This window comes from Symphalangus syndactylus, chromosome 6 (assembly GCF_028878055.3).
Source record: "Symphalangus syndactylus isolate Jambi chromosome 6, NHGRI_mSymSyn1-v2.1_pri, whole genome shotgun sequence".
NCBI classification, from domain to species: domain Eukaryota; kingdom Metazoa; phylum Chordata; class Mammalia; order Primates; family Hylobatidae; genus Symphalangus; species Symphalangus syndactylus.
In genome coordinates, this window is record NC_072428.2 from 9,716,781 (window position 1) to 9,734,516 (window position 17,736).

The window sequence follows — 17,736 nt, forward strand, 5'->3', positions numbered from 1 at the left end:
CTTAAGCTGATTAGCAACTTCAGCAAAGTCTCAGGATACAAAATCAATGTACAAAAATCACAAGCATTCTTGTACACCAGTCACAGACAAACAGAGAGCCAAATCATGAGTGAACTCCCATTCACAATTGCTTCAAAGAGAATAAAATACCTAGGAATCCAACTTACAAGGGATGTGAAGGACCTCTTCAAGGAGAACTACAAACCACTGCTCAATGAAATAAAAGAGGATACAAACAAATGGAAGAACATTCCATGCTCATGGGTTGGAAGAATCAATATCGTGAAAATGGCCATACTGCCCAAGGTAATTTATAGATTCAATGCCATCCCCATCAAGCTACCAATGACTTTCTTCACAGAATTGGAAAAAACTACTTTAAAGTTCATATGGAACCAAAAAAGAGCCCGCGTCGCCAAGTCAATCCTAAGCCAAAAGAACAAAGCTGGAGGCATCACGCTATCTGACTTCAAACTATACTACAAGGCTACAGTAACCAAAACAGCATGGTACTGGTACCACAACAGAGACATAGATCAATGGAACAGAACAGAGCCCTCAGAAATGATGCCGCATATCTACAACTATCTGATCTTTGACAAACCTGACAAAAACAAGCAATGGGGAAAGGATTCCCTATTTAACAAATGGTGCTGGGAAAACTGGCTAGCCATATGTAGAAAGCTGAAACTGGATCCCTTCCTTACACCTTATACAAAAATTAATTCAAGATGGATTAAAGACTTACATGTTAGACCTAAAACCATTAAAATCCTACAAGAAAACCTAGGCAATACCATTCAGGACATAGGCGTGGGCAAGGACTTCATGTCTAAAACACCAAAAGCAATGGCAACAAAAGCCAAAATTGACAAATGGGATCTAATTAAACTAAAGAGCTTCTGCACAGCAAAAGAAACTACCATCAGAGTGAACAGGCAACCTACAGAATGGGAGAAAATTTTTGCAACCTACTCATCTGACACAGGGCTAATATCCAGAATCTACAATGAACTCAAACAAATTTACAAGAAAAAAACAAACAACCCCATCAAAAAGTGGGCAAAGGACATGAACAGACACTTCTCAAAACAAGACATTTATGCAGCCAAAAAACACATGAAGAAATGCTCATCATCACTGGCCATCAGAGAAATGCAAATCAAAACCACAGTGAGATACCATCTCACACCAGTTAGAATGGCCATTATTAAAAAATCAGGAAACAACAGGTGCTGGAGAGGATGTGGAGAAATAGGAACACTTTTACACTGTTGGTGGGACTGTAAACTAGTTCAACCATTGTGGAAGTCAGTGTGGTGATTCCTCAGGGATCTAGAACTAGAAATACCATTTGACCCAGCCATCCCATTACTGGGTATATACCCAAAGGACTATAAATCATGCTGCTATAAAGACACATGCACACGTATGTTTATTGCGGCACTATTCACAATAGCAAAGAGTTGGAACCAACCCAAATGTCCAACAACGATAGACTGGATTAAGAAAATGTGGCACATATACACCATGGAATACTATGCAGCCATAAAAAATGATGAGTTCATGTCCTTTGTAGGGACATGGATGAAACCGGAAAACATCATTCTCAGTAAACTATCGCAAGGACAAAAAACCAAACACCGCATGTTCTCACTCATAGGTGGGAATTGAACAATGAGAACTCATGGACACAGGAAGGGGAACATCACACTCCGGGGTCTGTTGTGGGGTTGGGGGAGTGGGGAGGGACAGCATTAGGAGATATACCTAATGCTAAATGACGAGTTAATGGGTGCAGGAAATCAACATGGCACATGGATACATATGTAACAAACCTGCACATTGTGCACATGTACCCTAAAACCTAAAGTATAACTAAAAAAAAAAAAAAAGAAAGTAGGAGACCAGGCATGGTAGCTCACGCCTATGACCCCAGCACTTTGGGAGGCTGAGGTGGACGAGCGGCTTGAGCCCAGGAGTTCGAGACCAGCCTGGGTAACATGGCGAAACCCCAACTCTATAAAAAATACAAAAATTAGCCACACATGATTGTGCACAAATATATTCCCAGCTACTTGAGGTGGGAGGATCACCTGAGCTTGGAAGGTCGAGGCTGCAGTGAGCTGAGATTGTGTCACTGTATTCCAGCCTGGGTGACAGAGTAAAACCCTGTCTCAAAAAAAATAAAAAATAAATAAAAAAAAATTGAAATTTATTCTGTGACTATTACTTGAAGGCTTTTAAAAAATATTCTTACCCAGTGGCCCAAGCCAAAAACTTGGAAATTACCACTGGTCTTCTCTCTCATCTTAATGCTAAATCCAATCACCAAATCCTATGGATTCTATCTCTGAAAGCGCCCCTTCCGTCTCCATACTGCCTTAGTGTTGGCTCTAATCTCTCACTCAACTACTACCAGACTTCTGTGTTCCTTGCCTCCAGTCTAGGCCATCTTCTACACTGCCTTTTGAATGATCTTTCTAGAGCTCAGATATCACCACACCACTCTCCTATCTAAAAGCCTTCAAATAAGATGGGGCATGGTGGCTCACGTCTGTAATCCCAGTGCTTTAGGAGGCTGAGGCCTTGAGCCCAGGAGTTTGAGACCAGCCTGGGCCATATAGCAAAACCCCGTCTGTACAAAAAAAATTAAAATTAGCTAGGTACGGTGGGCATGTACCTGTAGTCCTAGCTAGTTGGGAGGCTGAGTTAAGAAGATCACTTGAGCCTAGAAACTCAAGGTTATAGTGAACTATGATCACGCCACTGCACTCCAGCCTGGGCAACAGGGTCTTTTTTTTTTGAGATGGAGTATTGCTCTGTCGCCCAGGCTGGAGTGCAGTAGTGCGATCTCGGATCACTGCAAGCTCCACCTCCCGGGTTCACGCCATTCTCCTGCCTCAGCCTCCCTGGTAGCTGGGACTACAGGCGCCCGCCACCACATCCGGCTAATTTATTTGTATTTTTTAGTAGAGATGGGGTTTCACCATGTTAACCAGGATGGTCTTGATCTCCTGACCTTGTGATCTGCCTGCCTCGGCCTCCCAAAGTGCTGAGATTACAGGCGTGAGTCACCATGCCCGGCTGCAACACAGTCTTTTACAAAAAAAAAAAAGCCTTCAAATAATACCCAGAGAATAAAATTTAACTCTTTTGTTTGTTTGTTTGTTTTTTTGAGGCAGGATCTTGCTCTGTCACCTAGGCTAGAGTCAGTGGCATAAGCAAGGCTCACTGTAGCGTCAACCTTCCCCAGCTCAAGTGATCCTCCCACCTCAGCCTCCCAAGTAGCTGTGACTACAGGTATGTGCCACCACACCTGGCTAATTTCGTTTATTTTTTTTGTAGAGATGAAGTCTCAGTATGTTGCCCAGGTTGGTCTCAAACTCCTGGGCTCAAGTGATCGTCCCACCTTGGTCTCTCAAAATGCTGGGATTACAGGTGTGAGCCACCACATCCAGCCCCAGTCTTTTTTCTTTTTCTTTTTTTTTTTTTGAGGCAGTGCCTTGCTCTGTCGTCCAAGCTGGAGTGCAGTGGCACGATCTCAGCTCACGGCAACCTCTGTTCCCCAGGGTTCAAATAATTTTCATTCCTCAGTTTCCTGAATAGCTGGGATTATAGGAGTGCGCCACCACACCTGGCTAATTTTTGTATTTTTAGTAGAGACGGGGTTTCACCATGTTGGCCAGGCCGGTTTCAAACTCCTGACCTCAAGTGATCCACCCGCCTTGGCATCCCAAAGTGCTGGGATTACAGGCTGAGCCACTATGCCTGGCCCAATTTCTTTTTTATGGCTAAAAAATGATCTTTCAGCAACTCCATTATTCCTTTACAGTCTCATCTCCCCTAACCTCCTTCACAAACTCCACACAAACTCTAGACATTCTGATCTGTTACTAAGTATTCTAGGTTCTTTTGTGCTTCAGCATATGTTCTACCTAGGATGCCCTTCTCTCCTTTATCCACGTGAATGATTCCTACTCTTCCTTCCCAGCTTAGATCAAACAGTTAGTTCTAAGGAGGACCTTCTCTACTCCACTTTTCTCTCCCTTCTCTAACAACAGTATCCCCATCCCACCCCCATTCAGGAGTTTCTTTCTTCATATTCACATTATTCCTTGTATTTACTGCATGGCATTTTAATATCTGCCAAGAGCAAGGGCTGTGAAGTCAGACTGCCTGAGTGTAAATCTGGGCCCAGAATTCACTGTGTAACCTTGCCAAGTTACTTAACCTCTCTGATCCTCAGTTTCATTAGGTACAAAATGGGGATTCTGGTATCCACCACAGAGAGCCCTGTAAAGATAAATGAGTTACTACATGTAAAGAGCTACACTTGGCTCTTAATAGGTACCATTAGTGATAGTAGTGGTAACAGTAATATATTTGACATAAACCAGACAACTCCTCAAAAGTGAGGTATTCTAAATGCCTTGAATAGCATGCGTTCAAATAATATTTATAGGAACAAAAGAAAAAGTTTGAAAGAGAGAGAGAGAAAGAGAGAGAGAGAAAGGAAGGAAGGAAGGAAGGAAGGAAGGAAGGAAGGAAGGAAGGAAGGAAGGAGAATTTGGGAAGACTTACCGCCATTTTTGCCCACAGTTCGGAAGCATCTCCAGAAGGCCCGTAAAAATGATACCCTATTGTGGGGGGTGGCTTGGACGAAGTTGAATTCTCGAAAGAGAATGTGTGTTCCCTGGCATACACTGTTAAAACTGCAAAGAGAAAAATCAAGAAATCATTGTTAGATGGAATCCAGAAGGCTGGAATCAGAATAAAAAATTGAGACCAGAGAGAACCATTGCCAAAAAGGGGGAATTTTTCTCCCCAACAAAACTCTGAACTCTAGATTAGACCTAGTCCTTCTATGGGGAAGTCTCTTCATATAACCATATCTCTCTGAAAACTCTTGGAGGCCAGTTCCTCTGAGTGCTTCCCTCCTTCCACAGGTACACACAGAGGACATCTGAATCAGTCATTAGAGCATCGCATATGGAGGAAAGCCTTTTAGCCTCTAACTGGATGACACTAGCACTCATATCTTTCTTTTTGGAGAATACTTTTCCCTCTACTGCATTCGGAATTAGGTTTCCTTAAAGATATTATTTCTGGGCTGGGCACAGTGGGTCTCACCTGTAATCCCAGCACTTTGGGAGGCCAAGGCGGGTGGATCACTTGAGGTCAGGAGTTGGAGACCAGCCTGGCCAACATGGTGAAACCCCGTCTCTACTAAAAATACTAAAATTAGCTGGGCGTGGTGGCATGCGCCTGTCATTCCAGCTACTCGGGAGGCTGAGGCAGGAGAATCACTTGAACCTGGGAGGTGGAGGTTGCAGTGAGCCGAGATCATGCCACTGCACTCCAGCCTGATCAACAGAGTGAGACTCAGTCTCAAAAAAAAAAAAAAAAAAAAAAAAAAAGAAAGAAAAAAGATATTCTTTCTGTACTCTCCCTGGCCTATACCAGCTGCCATAAGGATGACATGGCTATGGGGACATAACTGGAGTGTCTATTCCAGTTTGGGGTGGTTTTACATATCTCTCTGACAATAACCCCAGGGACAAATCCCATGTGCCAAAGGATATAAAGGGTCCAAACAGAACAAGAAAGGAAAATAGAAACAAGGGTATAAAGTGGCCCCTAAATGAGAGTATGAAGCAAAGCCCCAGGGCCCAAGTGAGTCATTGTTTAAGCTGGGCCAGGGAAGGGAAAAAAATATACTCCACTGCCTTTGGGTTTTCCTGCCAAAGAAATAAAGGCTGTAGAGCCTGGTGTAATCTGAAAATGGAAATTCCACCGAAGAATAGGCAATTATCCAGTAATCATCCCTACCAGAGCAAACTTTAGGTTCCAGAAAACTTCTCAATTCCCCGACAAGTAAATCAGGAGTGGAAAACATGTTAATCTCTGTGGAGAAGCAGACATTAAATTTGAAGATGGCAAGCAACGGGGGGAACAATGGTAATTCCAAATGCCAGTTTTCATTTGTTGATCATATAAAGGGGGGGAAAATATGACTCTGAATGGAGCAGGAAAAAATTTCAGGAGCCATCTATTCCATTTCCCTTCTCCTAGACCAACTTCATGGGAAAGTATCTAACTTGTCTTTAATATAGAGTGTGTTTTCATTTAGGATAACGTTAGTTCCTTCCTGTTAATAGTAACAGCACTTCTCCTTTCATGGAGAGCTAGCATAGAAACCTACTTCTAAGACACCCTGAGGAAGTATGAGGACATCACCTGGCAAAAGATTAGGTTAGAAGACGGGCTTTCAAAAGCAATGAAAGTGTTAACCTAACCATGCAGTGCTATTGTCTTAAGCAAAGGAAAATAAAAAATACAGCAAATGAGCTGTTATAGGTAAATACAGTAGGCTACATTTCCAGCAAATGAAGTCTGAAATGATAATACTGTAGCCTAAATTTATGAAACTATCCAGCAAAGAAGTAGCCCCAAAGCGTGCTTCATATTCTAAGGGGGAAAAAGCTTATGTCTAGGTCACGGTCTAGTGAAATTATAGCTTTGGTATAGCTTTTAAGGACCATCTCAAATGCCAAATTTTGTGTAAAGCCTTTTCCTGACTTTATCTCCCATGCCCAATTTCCATCGTATCTCACTTAAAACTCTCTAACAGTGCTCACAATTTGCTACTTCGTTTTAAAGTTACTGGACTTTCTCCTATTAGACTGTCAGTTCTATGGAGTAAGCACTTAGGTTGTATTCATCTTTGCCTCTACTATATTACCTAACTCATAGTTACTCATAAATATTTGTGGAAATTGATTTAGAAAGATAAGAAAGACAGGTAAGTGATGCCAGGTAGAATGTATCTTTGAAGCTAGCCACACAGGAAATATTGAAAGTCTATATCTTATTAATTTTTCTAAATTCCAGGCTTTGAGTCTGATCTTTTTATTATAATATGGTCATACCAGCTTTATTTTGATTGGTATTTTCCTGGTATATCTGTTTCTGTGCCTTTAATAACCCTTCCAGGTCATTTTGTTTATGTATATCTCTTGTAAATAGCATATGGCTAGATTATGCTTCTCTACCCAACCTTACAGTCACTATATGTTAATGAGTAGCTTTTCAGTGTATCTGATTAATTTCTGACCTGATATCTTATTTTGTCTTTCCCATTATCCATTCTTCTTTCCCTTTCCCCACCTTCTTTTCCCACCTTCTATTGTGTTAGTAAAGTTTTGTTTTGTTTTAATTCTTTCCTATCCTCCCTGCTAGTTTGGAAGCTATAGACAAAATCTATAATCTTTCAGTATTAAAATTTAACATAATCAGGCAGGCATGGTGGTGCATGCCTGTAGTTCTACTCAGAGGCTGAGGATGGAGGATCGCTTGAGCCCAGCAGTTTGAGTCCAGCCTGGGCAATATGGTGAGATCCCATCTTAAAAAATTAACATAATATTTATCTACATTGTTTTTTCCCAGACATTGTCTCGCACTGTCAACCAGTCTGGAGTGCAGCGGCCCCATCTTGGCTCACTGCAACCTCTGCCCTCCAGGCTCAAGCATCGATCCTCCCACCTCAGCCTCCCAATTAGCTGGGACCAAAGGCATGCATCATCACGCTCAGCTATTTTTTTGGATTTTTAGTAGAGATGGGATCTCACCATGTTGCCCTGACTGGTCTCAAACTCCTGAGTTCAAGTGATCCACCCATCTCAGCCTCCCAAAGTGTTGGGATTACTGGCATGAGCCACCACACCTGGCCTATCTACATATTTTTGAAAATGTCTGAACATACTCATTATCTTTATAACTCCCCAAAACAAGACAATGGGCCAGGCATGGTGGCTCATGCCTATAATCCCAGCACTTTGGAAGGCTGGGGTGGGTGGGCTGCTTGAGCTCAGCAGTTTGAGACCAGCCTGGGCAACATAGTGAAACCTTGATTCTATGAAACATTACAAAAATTAGCTGGGCATGGTGGCGCATGACTTTGGTCCCAGCTACTTGGGAGGCTGAGGTGGGAGGACTTCTGGAGCCTAGGAGGTCAAGGCTGCAGTGAGCTGTGATCGCACCACTGCACTCCAGCCTGGGTGACAGAGCAAGACCCTGTCTCAAAATAAACAAACAAAATAAAAATAAAAATAAAACAAGACAAAGCCCAAAGCACACTTTCTATAACTTAAGTGCAGTCTTCTCATCTTCTGATATTCTTTTTTAGAATGTGACTAGAATCTACCTCTTTTTAAATTGGAAAACTTTTTTAATGCGGTAAACTATACATAATATTTATCATTTAAACATTTGCAACTGTACAATTCAGTGTCATTAAATATATTCACCATGCTGTGCAACCATGAACACTATCAATACCCAACACTTTTTCGTCATCCCCAACAAAAACTCTGTATCAATTAAACAACAACACCCCCTTCTGCCCACCCCCCAGACCCTCATAACCTCTATTCTACTTTCTCTCTATATATATTTGCCTATTCTAAGTACCTCATATAAGTGGAATCATGTAATATCTGTCATTCTGGCCTATTTCACTAAGAATAATGTTTTCAAGGGCCGTACATGTAGCATGTATCAAAATTTCTTTCTTTCTTTCCCTCCTTCCTTCTTTCCTTCCTTCATATTTTTTAAATAATAGGGACAGGGTCTCCCTATGTTGCCCAGGCTGGTCTTGAGCCTTGAACTCCTGGCCTCAAATGATCCTTCAACTGTAGCTTCCTAAAGTGTTGGGATTACAGGTGTGAGCCATTGCAGGGCCATAAATTTATTTTCTTTTTAAAGCAGAATAATATTCCTTTGTATGTATATACCATACATTGTTTATCCATTCATCTGTTGATGGACCCTTGGGTTACTTCCACCTTTTGGCTATTGTGAATAATGCTGTTATGATTTGTATACAAGTATCTCTTTCAGTTCTTTCTTTAATTCTTTTAGATGTATACCTACAAGTCCAATTGGTGGGTCATATGGTAGTTATAGGTTTAACCTTTTGAGAAACAACTGAACTGTTTTCCAGAGCAGCTGTACTATTTTACATTCTCATTAGCAATGCACAAGGGCTCCAGTTTGTCCACATCCTCACCAACACATGCTATTTTCCTTTTTAAAAAATAGCCAACCTAGAAGGTGTGAAGTGGCATCTTATTGTTGTTTTGATGTGCATTTCACCAATGACTAATGATGCTGGGCATCTTTTCATGTGTTGGCCATTTGGGTATCTTCTTTGGAGAAACGTCTATTCAAGTCCTTTGCCCATTTTTAAATGGGGTTGTGTTGTTGAGTTGCAGGAGTTCTTTACATATTCTAGATATTAATTCCTTATTGGATATATGATTTGCAAATATTTTCTTCTATTGTGTAGGTTGTCCTTTCACTTTCATGATAGTATCCTTTGATGCACAAAAGTTCTTAATTTTGATGAAGTCCAATTTATTTATATTTTTTGTTCCTTGTGTTTTTGGTGTTATATCCGTGAAATAATTGCTAAATTTAATGTCATGAAAACTCCCCTGTTTTCTTCTAAGAGTTTTATAGTCCAATTTCATTCTTTCACACGTGGATATACAGTTTTCCCAGCACCATTTGTTGAAAAGACTGTCCTTTCCCTATTGAATTGCACCTTTGCAGGAAATCAAATGACCATATGTGTAAAGATTTATTTCTGGGCTTCCTAATCTATTCCAGTGGTCTACATGTTTGTCCTTATGCCAGTGCCATAATACTTGAATTACTGTGGCTTCATAGCTAGTTTTATAGTTGGGAAGTTTGAATTTTCCAATTTTATATTCTTTTTTCAAGATTGTCCTAGCTATTCCATATGATTTTGAGGATTAGCTTTTTCTCTCAGTGAAAAAGCCTATTTATTTTGATAGAAATTGTGTTGAATCGCCAGGCGCGGCGGCTCACGTCTGTAATCCTAGCACTTTGGGAGGTCGAGGCGGGCAGATCACCTGAGGTCAGGAGTTCAAGACCAGCCTGGCCAACATGGTGAAATCCTGTAACTACTAAAAATACAAAAATTAGCCAGGTGTGGTGGTGGGCACCTGTAATCCCAGCTATTCTGGAGGCTGAGGCAGGAGAACCGCTTGAACCCGGGAGGTGGAGGTTGTAGTGAGCTGAGATTGAGCCACTGCACTCCAGCCTGGGAGACAGAGTGAGACTCCATCTCAAAAAAAAAAAAAAGAAAAAGAAATTGTGTTCAATCAACCAGCCTGACCAACATGGTGAAACCCCATCTCTACTAAAAATACAAAAATTAGCCGGGCATGGTGGTGGATGCCTGTAATCCCAGCTACTCAGGATTCTGAGCAGGAGAATCACTTGAACCTGGGAGGTGGAGGTTGCAGTGGGCCAAGATCACGCCACTGCACTCCACCCTGGGTGACAGAGTGAGACTCTATCTCAAAAAAAAAAAAAAAGAAAAGAAAAGAAAATTGTGTTGAATCAGTAGATTGCTTTGGGTAGAACTGACATGTTAACAGTGTTACATCATCCTATCCATGTACTCAGGGTGTCTTTCTATTTATTTAGCTCTTCTTTAATTTCATTCAGCAATGTTTTATAGTTTTCAGTGTGCAAGTCTTTCACCTCCTCAGTTAGACTTATTCCTAATAGACTAAATCTTCTGGATGCTCTTTTAAACAGAATTGCTTTTCTTAATTTCCTTTTTAGATTGTTCATTGATGGTATATAGAAACAACTGATTTTTATGTGTTGCTCTTGTCCCCTGCAACTTTGCTGAATTCATTTATAAGCTCTAGAAGTTTTTTTTTTCTTTTTTTTCTTTTGGTGGATTCTTTGGGATGCTTTTTATGCATAGGACCATGTATCCTGTGAATATAGTTTTACCTTTTACTTTCCAATTTGGATGTCATTTATTTCTTTTGATATCTACCTTTTCCTTTTTTTTCCTTTTTTAAAAAATTCACCCCCATACCTACAGGACAATATACCTTTTTAAATGTAAAAATTACCACTTTAGGCCAGGAGTGGTGGCTCACGCCTGTAATCCCAGCACTTTGGGAGGCTGAGGTGGATGCATCACAAAGTCAGGAGTACAAGACCAGCCTGGCCAACATGGTGAAACCCTGTCTCTACTAAAAATACAAAAATTACCCAGGTGTGGTGGCAGGTGCCTGTAATCCCAGCTACTCGGGAGGCTGAGGCAGGAGAATTGCTTAAACCCGGGGGGCAGAGGTTGCAGTGAGCCGAGATGGCACCACTGCACTCCGGCCTGGGTGTCAGAGTGAGACTCCATCTCAAAAAGAAAAAAAAGAGAAAAAAGAAAAAAATTACTACTTAAAAAAAATCGATAATTAAGTATACCTACATTTATCAAATCAATTTTCATGCTTACAACTGTTTCCCACATACTGCTCCTTCACTCTTGGTTCAATTATTTCTTGCTAAAGTACATCCTTTAATAAGATCCATAATCACTTATCTGAAATCCTGGGAACTTTCTGGTTTGGAAGTGACAAATTTTGAGATTTTATAAAGGTAATACATTGCGCAAACCAGATGTGATATAATACCTTCAGCAGGGTTGGGATAGCACCCCATGGATTCAAACATATTAAAGTCTCCATAGTGAAACATATACGTATTCACACTAAGTGGGATAAACAAAGACCAAAATTAGCCCATGAACTAGTTCAGGTCAAGTTTGCCCCACAAATGAGTTTGCTGAAAACTTACCAAAGGACAACTTCAGGTTTTCAAAGCTTTGTTTGAATTGTGAAATTTATTAATATACATAAACCTGTAGTTCTTTCAGCAAAAGCCTGTGAGTGGTAAATGCTCTCAGTTTTCATCTGCCTGAAAATATATTTTACCTTCTGGAATGAAATTTAATTCAGTGGAGAATTCTGGTTGTTACTTATCTTCTCTCAGCACTTTAAAGATACCACCCCGTTGTCACCTCACACCTGTCACTGATATCAAGCAAACTGCTGTCAAACTCCTGCCATTCCTTTGGAGTTAATCATTCTTATAATTCATATAAACAATTTTCTTTATCATTAATGCAGATTCTACAACGTATCTACCATGTAGGTTTATTTTTATTTATCTTGCTCAGTACTTTAAACTGACTTCTGTTTTTTGTCAGTTCAGGAAAATTCTCAGCCCACATATATATTTTTTGAGACAGGATCTCACTTTGTTGCCCAGGCTGGAGTGCAGTAGCGTGACCATAGCTCACTGGAGCTTGAACTCCTGGGTTCAAGTGATCCTCCCACCTCAGCTTCCTGAGTAGCTGGGACTACAGGTGCACACAACCATGCCTGGCTAAACTTAATTTTTTTGTAGAGATGGGGGCTCACTATGTTGCTCAGGCTGGTCCTCAAGCAATCCTCCTGCCTCAGCCTCCCAAAGTGCTAGAATTATAGATGTGAGTCACTGCACCCCCCAATTCTTTTTAAAATATTGCTTCTTTGCCATTCCCTATATCATTTTCCTCTGTTTCCTATTAGATATACATTGTAGCTTTTTAATGTCTCTTACCTGTCTTCATAGTTTTTCATCTCTTTATGTTATACTTAATATCTTTTAAATTATTCATTCTCTATTCTGTCTGGTCAGCCTAAGTAATGCAGATTCTACAATTCTACAAGATTCACGTGACTGCGCTCCAGCCTGGGCAATAACGTGAGATCCTATCTCAAGGAACACATATGTATATATATTGGCTGAGAATTTTCCAGAACTAACAACAACAACAAAAAACAAAACAGAAGTCAAAGTGCTGAGCAAGATAAATAAAAATAAACTGTCCAGGAGCGGTGGCTCACACCTGTAATCCCAGCATTTTGGGAGGTAGGGGCGGGTGGATCACAAGGTCAGGAATTTGCGACTAGCCCAGCCAATATGGTGAAACCCTGTCTCTACTAAAAATACAAAAAAATTAGCCAGGCGTGATGGTGCATGCCTATAATCCCAGCTACTTGGGAGGCTGAGGCAGGAGAACTGATTGAACCCGGGAGGCGGAGGTTGCAGTGAGCCGAGATCACGCCACTACACTCCAGCCTGGGTGACAGAGGGAGACTCCATCTCAAAAATAAATAAATAAATAAAAATAAACCTACATGGTAGATACATTGTAGAACCTGCATTATTCAGGCTGACCAGACAACAGAGAATGAATAATTTAAAAGATAATAAGTGCCTCCCAAGTAGCTGAATCTACAGGCGCATGCCACCATGCTTCTTTGTATCTAGAGACAGGATTGTAGAGAGAGGGTTTTGCCGTGTTGCCCAGGCTGGCCTCAAACTCCTGGGCTCAAGCGATCCACCCACTTTGGCCTCTGAAAATACCAGGATTACAGGCGTGAGCCACCTCAACCTGGCCTCAAAGTCAATTTTAAATGTTCAACTATTTTTATTTTATCTGGAGTAAATTTATGTTTATTGGGTTTACTGGCTGTCTTTCTCAACATTAGTGTTCCTCATGTATTTTAGAATTTCAGCGTATAAGTTCATGTGAAGTGGGAGGTTTCTACTCTCTCTTGTGGACAGACCCTAGTCCAGAATCAGGTCTTGTATTGGATGACTTATGGCTCCATTCCTGATATTAGGGATATCATAGAGACCTAAGGAGGTCGGACCACTAAGACCTGGCTGTAAGGCTGTCTGCTTCCTCCCACATCTCAAGGTTTTTGTTTTTTTAATAGACGGGGTCTCACTATGTTGCCCAGGCTGGTCTCAAACTCCTGGCTCAAGGGATTCTCCTGCCTCAGCTTTCCAGACAGCTGGGGCTACAGCTGTGCACCACCACACTGGCGAACCCTCCAGGTTTTATGTAAGCCATTTCTCAGGTAGCAGTCATAACTTTTTTTGAGTTTTTCTTGAAGTGGTGGAGGCAGAAGGGGCTAACTCCAGTCTCCTGCACTGTGTGTATGACACTTTGAGTCTCCACCATTCAAGAAATGAGCTTTCAGTTACCTACGCCTTCTGAATCCAGAGCACAGGAGGCATGTGCTTACAGTCCCACTTACTGCATTGTGGTTTAGTGAGTTCTTAGTCAGATGCATTTATATTAATTTTATGCATGGCTATGTCCTTAAAAATCTCTTCTTAGAAAATTTTATGTATCATTACCATGTGTATGGAATGAATAAGAGGCCCAAGTCATGAACACCGCAAGCCATCATGACCAGAAATCCAAAACAAACATTTGACCTACCAAGCTTTAAAATGCATATTTGCACTAATTTTTCATTGTATTTGACTAAACTACAAAGTTCTTTAATAGACATTAATCTTTCCTCTAAAGTAAAACAAAAAAGTTCCTAAAAATATCTTAAAGGCCATGCAGAAGTACACCATATGTCTGCCATAAACAGATTTTGCGAAAACGAGTATTCAATTTCATTGAGCAACTTTTTTTATTCTTTAAGTTGTTGAAGTTTTTCCTTTAAGATTTTAATTTTTAAAAATTTTGATATAATTTCAAATTTACCAAAAAGTTATAATAGCACAAAGAATTCCTTCCTGAATATCCTTTACCTGGATTACTCAAATGTGAGTATTTTGCCACATTTACTCTCACTCACTCTCTTTTCTCTCTCTCTCTTGCTCTCTCTCTCTTTCTCTCACACACAGACATATAAGTACATATGTATATACACATTATCATTTTTTGGAACTATTTAATAGTAAGTTATAGATATGATGCTCGTTTACTCCTACAGTATTTCCAAAAAAAAAAAAAAAAAAAAAAAAAAAACAGAAGTCAGTTTAAAGTGCTGAGCGAGGTAAATAAAAATTAAGAAATAAAGAATTCCTAAAAATATTCCCTAAAAATAATGAAATCTTCTTTCTTTCCTTCCTTCCTTCCTTCCTCTCTTTCTCTCTTTCTCTCTCTCTCTTTTTTTTTTTTTTTTTTTTGACAGGGGCTTTCTCTGTTGCCCAGGCTTGAATGTAGTGATGCAATCATAGCTCAATGTAGCCTTGAATTCCTGAGCTCAAGTGATCCTCCCACCTCAGCCTCCTGAGTAGCTGGGACTACAAGCACACACAATCATGCCTATCTAATTAAAAAAAATTTTTTTTGTAGAGATGGGGTCTCACTTCCAGGTTGATCTCGAACTCCTGGCTTCACGTGATCCTTCCACCTCAGTCTCCCAAAGTCAGCCTCCAAGAGCCACTGGAGCCTAGGTTTAGCAACATCATTGAGAAATGCAGCCTTAAGATAAGTGGATCCTTGCTGGCGCAAAGGTGGCATGGGAAAGACCACTTGCAGTTGCAGCCTGGCCATCCAGCTATCAAAAGGGCATGAGAGTATCCTGATCATCTCCACAGACCTAGCCCATAACATCTCAGATGGTTTTGACCAGAAGTTCTCAAAGGTGCCTACCAAGGTCAAACGCTCTGACAACCTCTTCACTATGGAGATTGACCCTAGCCAGGGTGCAGCATAGCTGCCCAGTGAGTTCTTTGAGGAGGAAAACATGCTGAGCATGAGCAAGAAGCTGATGCAGGAAGCCATGAGTGCCTTTCCCGGCATCAATGAGGCCGTGAGCGATGCTGAGGTCATGAGGCTGGGGAAGGGCATGAACTTCTCAGTGGTGGTGGTTGACATAACACTCAACAGATCAACAACCAGATCAGCCCCTTTATCTTACAGACATGCAACGTGCTAGGTCGGGGGACATGAACATAGACCTGCTGTCCTCCATGCTGAAGTAGACACTGTCCATCATCTACTTTGTCAGCAAACAGTTCAAGGGCCCTGAGCAGATTACCTGTATCGTCTGCGAATGTATCCCTGAGTTCTATCCCTGTATGAGACAGAGTGACTGATCCAGGAGCTGGCCAAGTACAAGATTGACACATACAACATCATCATCACCCAGCTTCTCTTCCCCAACCCTGAAAATCCTGAAAGATATGTGAGGCCTGACACAAGATCCAGGCCAAGTATCTGAACCAGATGAAGAATGCTTATAAAGACTTTTGCACTGTGAAATGGCCACTGCTTCCCCATGAGGTGCAGGGGGCAGACAACGTCAACACCTTCTCAGCCCTCTTTACAGAACCCTACAAGCCCTGAAGCACCCAGCAGCACCACTGCCAGCCCCAGCTGCTGCCATTTTACACCCAACCTTCACCTTCCCCACCCTCCAGGGCAGAGGTTACACAAATCCCTCCCTACCACCTCTCCCATAGTACAAGGGGAGCCACTTGGGGAGCAGGTGTATGGTAGATGCACCTGTCATAAATAATTGAAGCATACCCTGAGAATGACCATGTGGCCTAAGATAAATGTGTGTTCAGAGTTCTGAGTGAAGGAATTTGGGAATGGCCAACCCAGAGATTCATTCTTTATCTATGAGGAACATCTGAACCATCTGATCCATCCCATGGATCACAGGCCATACAGGGGTTTGAGGCCCTTTGTTTTGGGTTGGATGAAGGTTGCCAGGTGGAGATTGCCGGGGTGGGGCGGGGCTAAGTGAAATGCTGTATAAACTGCACACTTTTTTGTAAGTGGTAGCAGTTCTCCTGTCAGCATGCTGCCCCTGGAGTGCCCTGTATGTAAATCCCCTCAAAAAACCTTAAGTTTCATTTGCTGGCTCCGTGTCTCTTTTTCAGCCTCGCAAACATGGTGCCATCCCTACTGAAGTCAATAGGGGTCCAGCACAACAGGAAGCAGGGAGGGAGTCTACTCTCCTGGTGGGGGTAGAAGTGCTCTAGTTGCCCTCCCTGCATCTCTCCTTGCCTTTTGCTCTTCATAAAATGATCTTAAACCACAAAATAGTTATAATGAAAATGATGTTAAATGAAACAAAGTTATTTGAAAACCTGTTGTACAGGTTACTTTGTAGAATGTACTTGAATTTGGGTGTGTCTGATGCCCCCTCATAATTCAATTCAGGTTATGCCCCTTTGGCAGGATTATCACAAAGGTGATGCTGAGTTCTTCTCAGTGCATCACATCTGGGGGCACTTGCTGATTAGTCTAATTACTGGGGATGTTAACTTTGATTCTTTGGTTAGAGCAGCATCTGCCAGGTTTTGCCACTATAAAGTTAGACTTTGTAATGGATAAGTATCCTGTGGGAAGATATTTTGAGTCTGTGGAAATATATAGTTACTCTTCAAACTTTCATTCACAAATTTTAGTATCTATTAATAATTGTTGCCAGAACCAACAATGAATATGAAGGTTTTGCCAAATGGTGATCTTTTTCCAACTGCGTCGTTTCATCTATGTTTTTAAGTTGACCTTCTACAATAAGGAAGAGCTTTCCCTTCTTATTTATTTATATCATTGTGGACTCATGGATTCTTACTTTATTTAATAGGTTATAATCCTTTACTATCATTATATATTTTTATGTTCAAATGATCCCATATTTTGCCATGGAAGCCCTTCAAGCTGACTTCTATGGCCTTTTGACACATCTACATAATTCTCTGATCACTTCCTTCCTTTTTGATAGAATAAGATGTTCCAGGATCATCTTGTTCTTTCCCTACTTCACCCTGGAGCCAGCCATTTATCCAAGAAGCCCAGTTGTTTTTAGTAAAGAAGAGGCTGGGCGTGGTGGCTCATGCCTGTAATCCCAGCACTCTGGGAGGCCGAGGTGGGCGGATCACCAGAGGTCAGGAGTTGGAGACCAGCCTGGCCAACATGGCAACTCCCACCCCCCTATGAAAAATACAAAAATTAGCCGGGCATGGTGGCACTCGCCTGTAATCCCAGCTACTCGGGAAGCTGAGGGAGGAGAATTGATTGAACCTGGG

The 17,736-nt window shown here is 41.4% G+C and overlaps 1 protein-coding gene and 1 pseudogene across 5 annotated transcripts in view; one reads left to right on the plus strand and one right to left on the minus strand.

Moving 5' to 3' along the window:
* The window catches only part of CSTPP1 (centriolar satellite-associated tubulin polyglutamylase complex regulator 1), a 225,786-nt gene that overhangs the window by 109,237 nt on the left and 98,813 nt on the right, over positions 1-17,736 (minus strand). For all 5 annotated transcript variants that reach the window (XM_063640964.1, XM_055281700.2, XM_055281701.1 and 2 more), the window contains one exon: positions 4,585-4,715. In XM_063640964.1, coding sequence (XP_063497034.1) covers positions 4,585-4,715 — 131 coding nt within the window. The remainder of the gene's footprint in view (positions 1-4,584; positions 4,716-17,736) is intronic.
* LOC129483874 (ATPase GET3-like) lies at positions 5,653-16,194 on the plus strand (annotated as a pseudogene).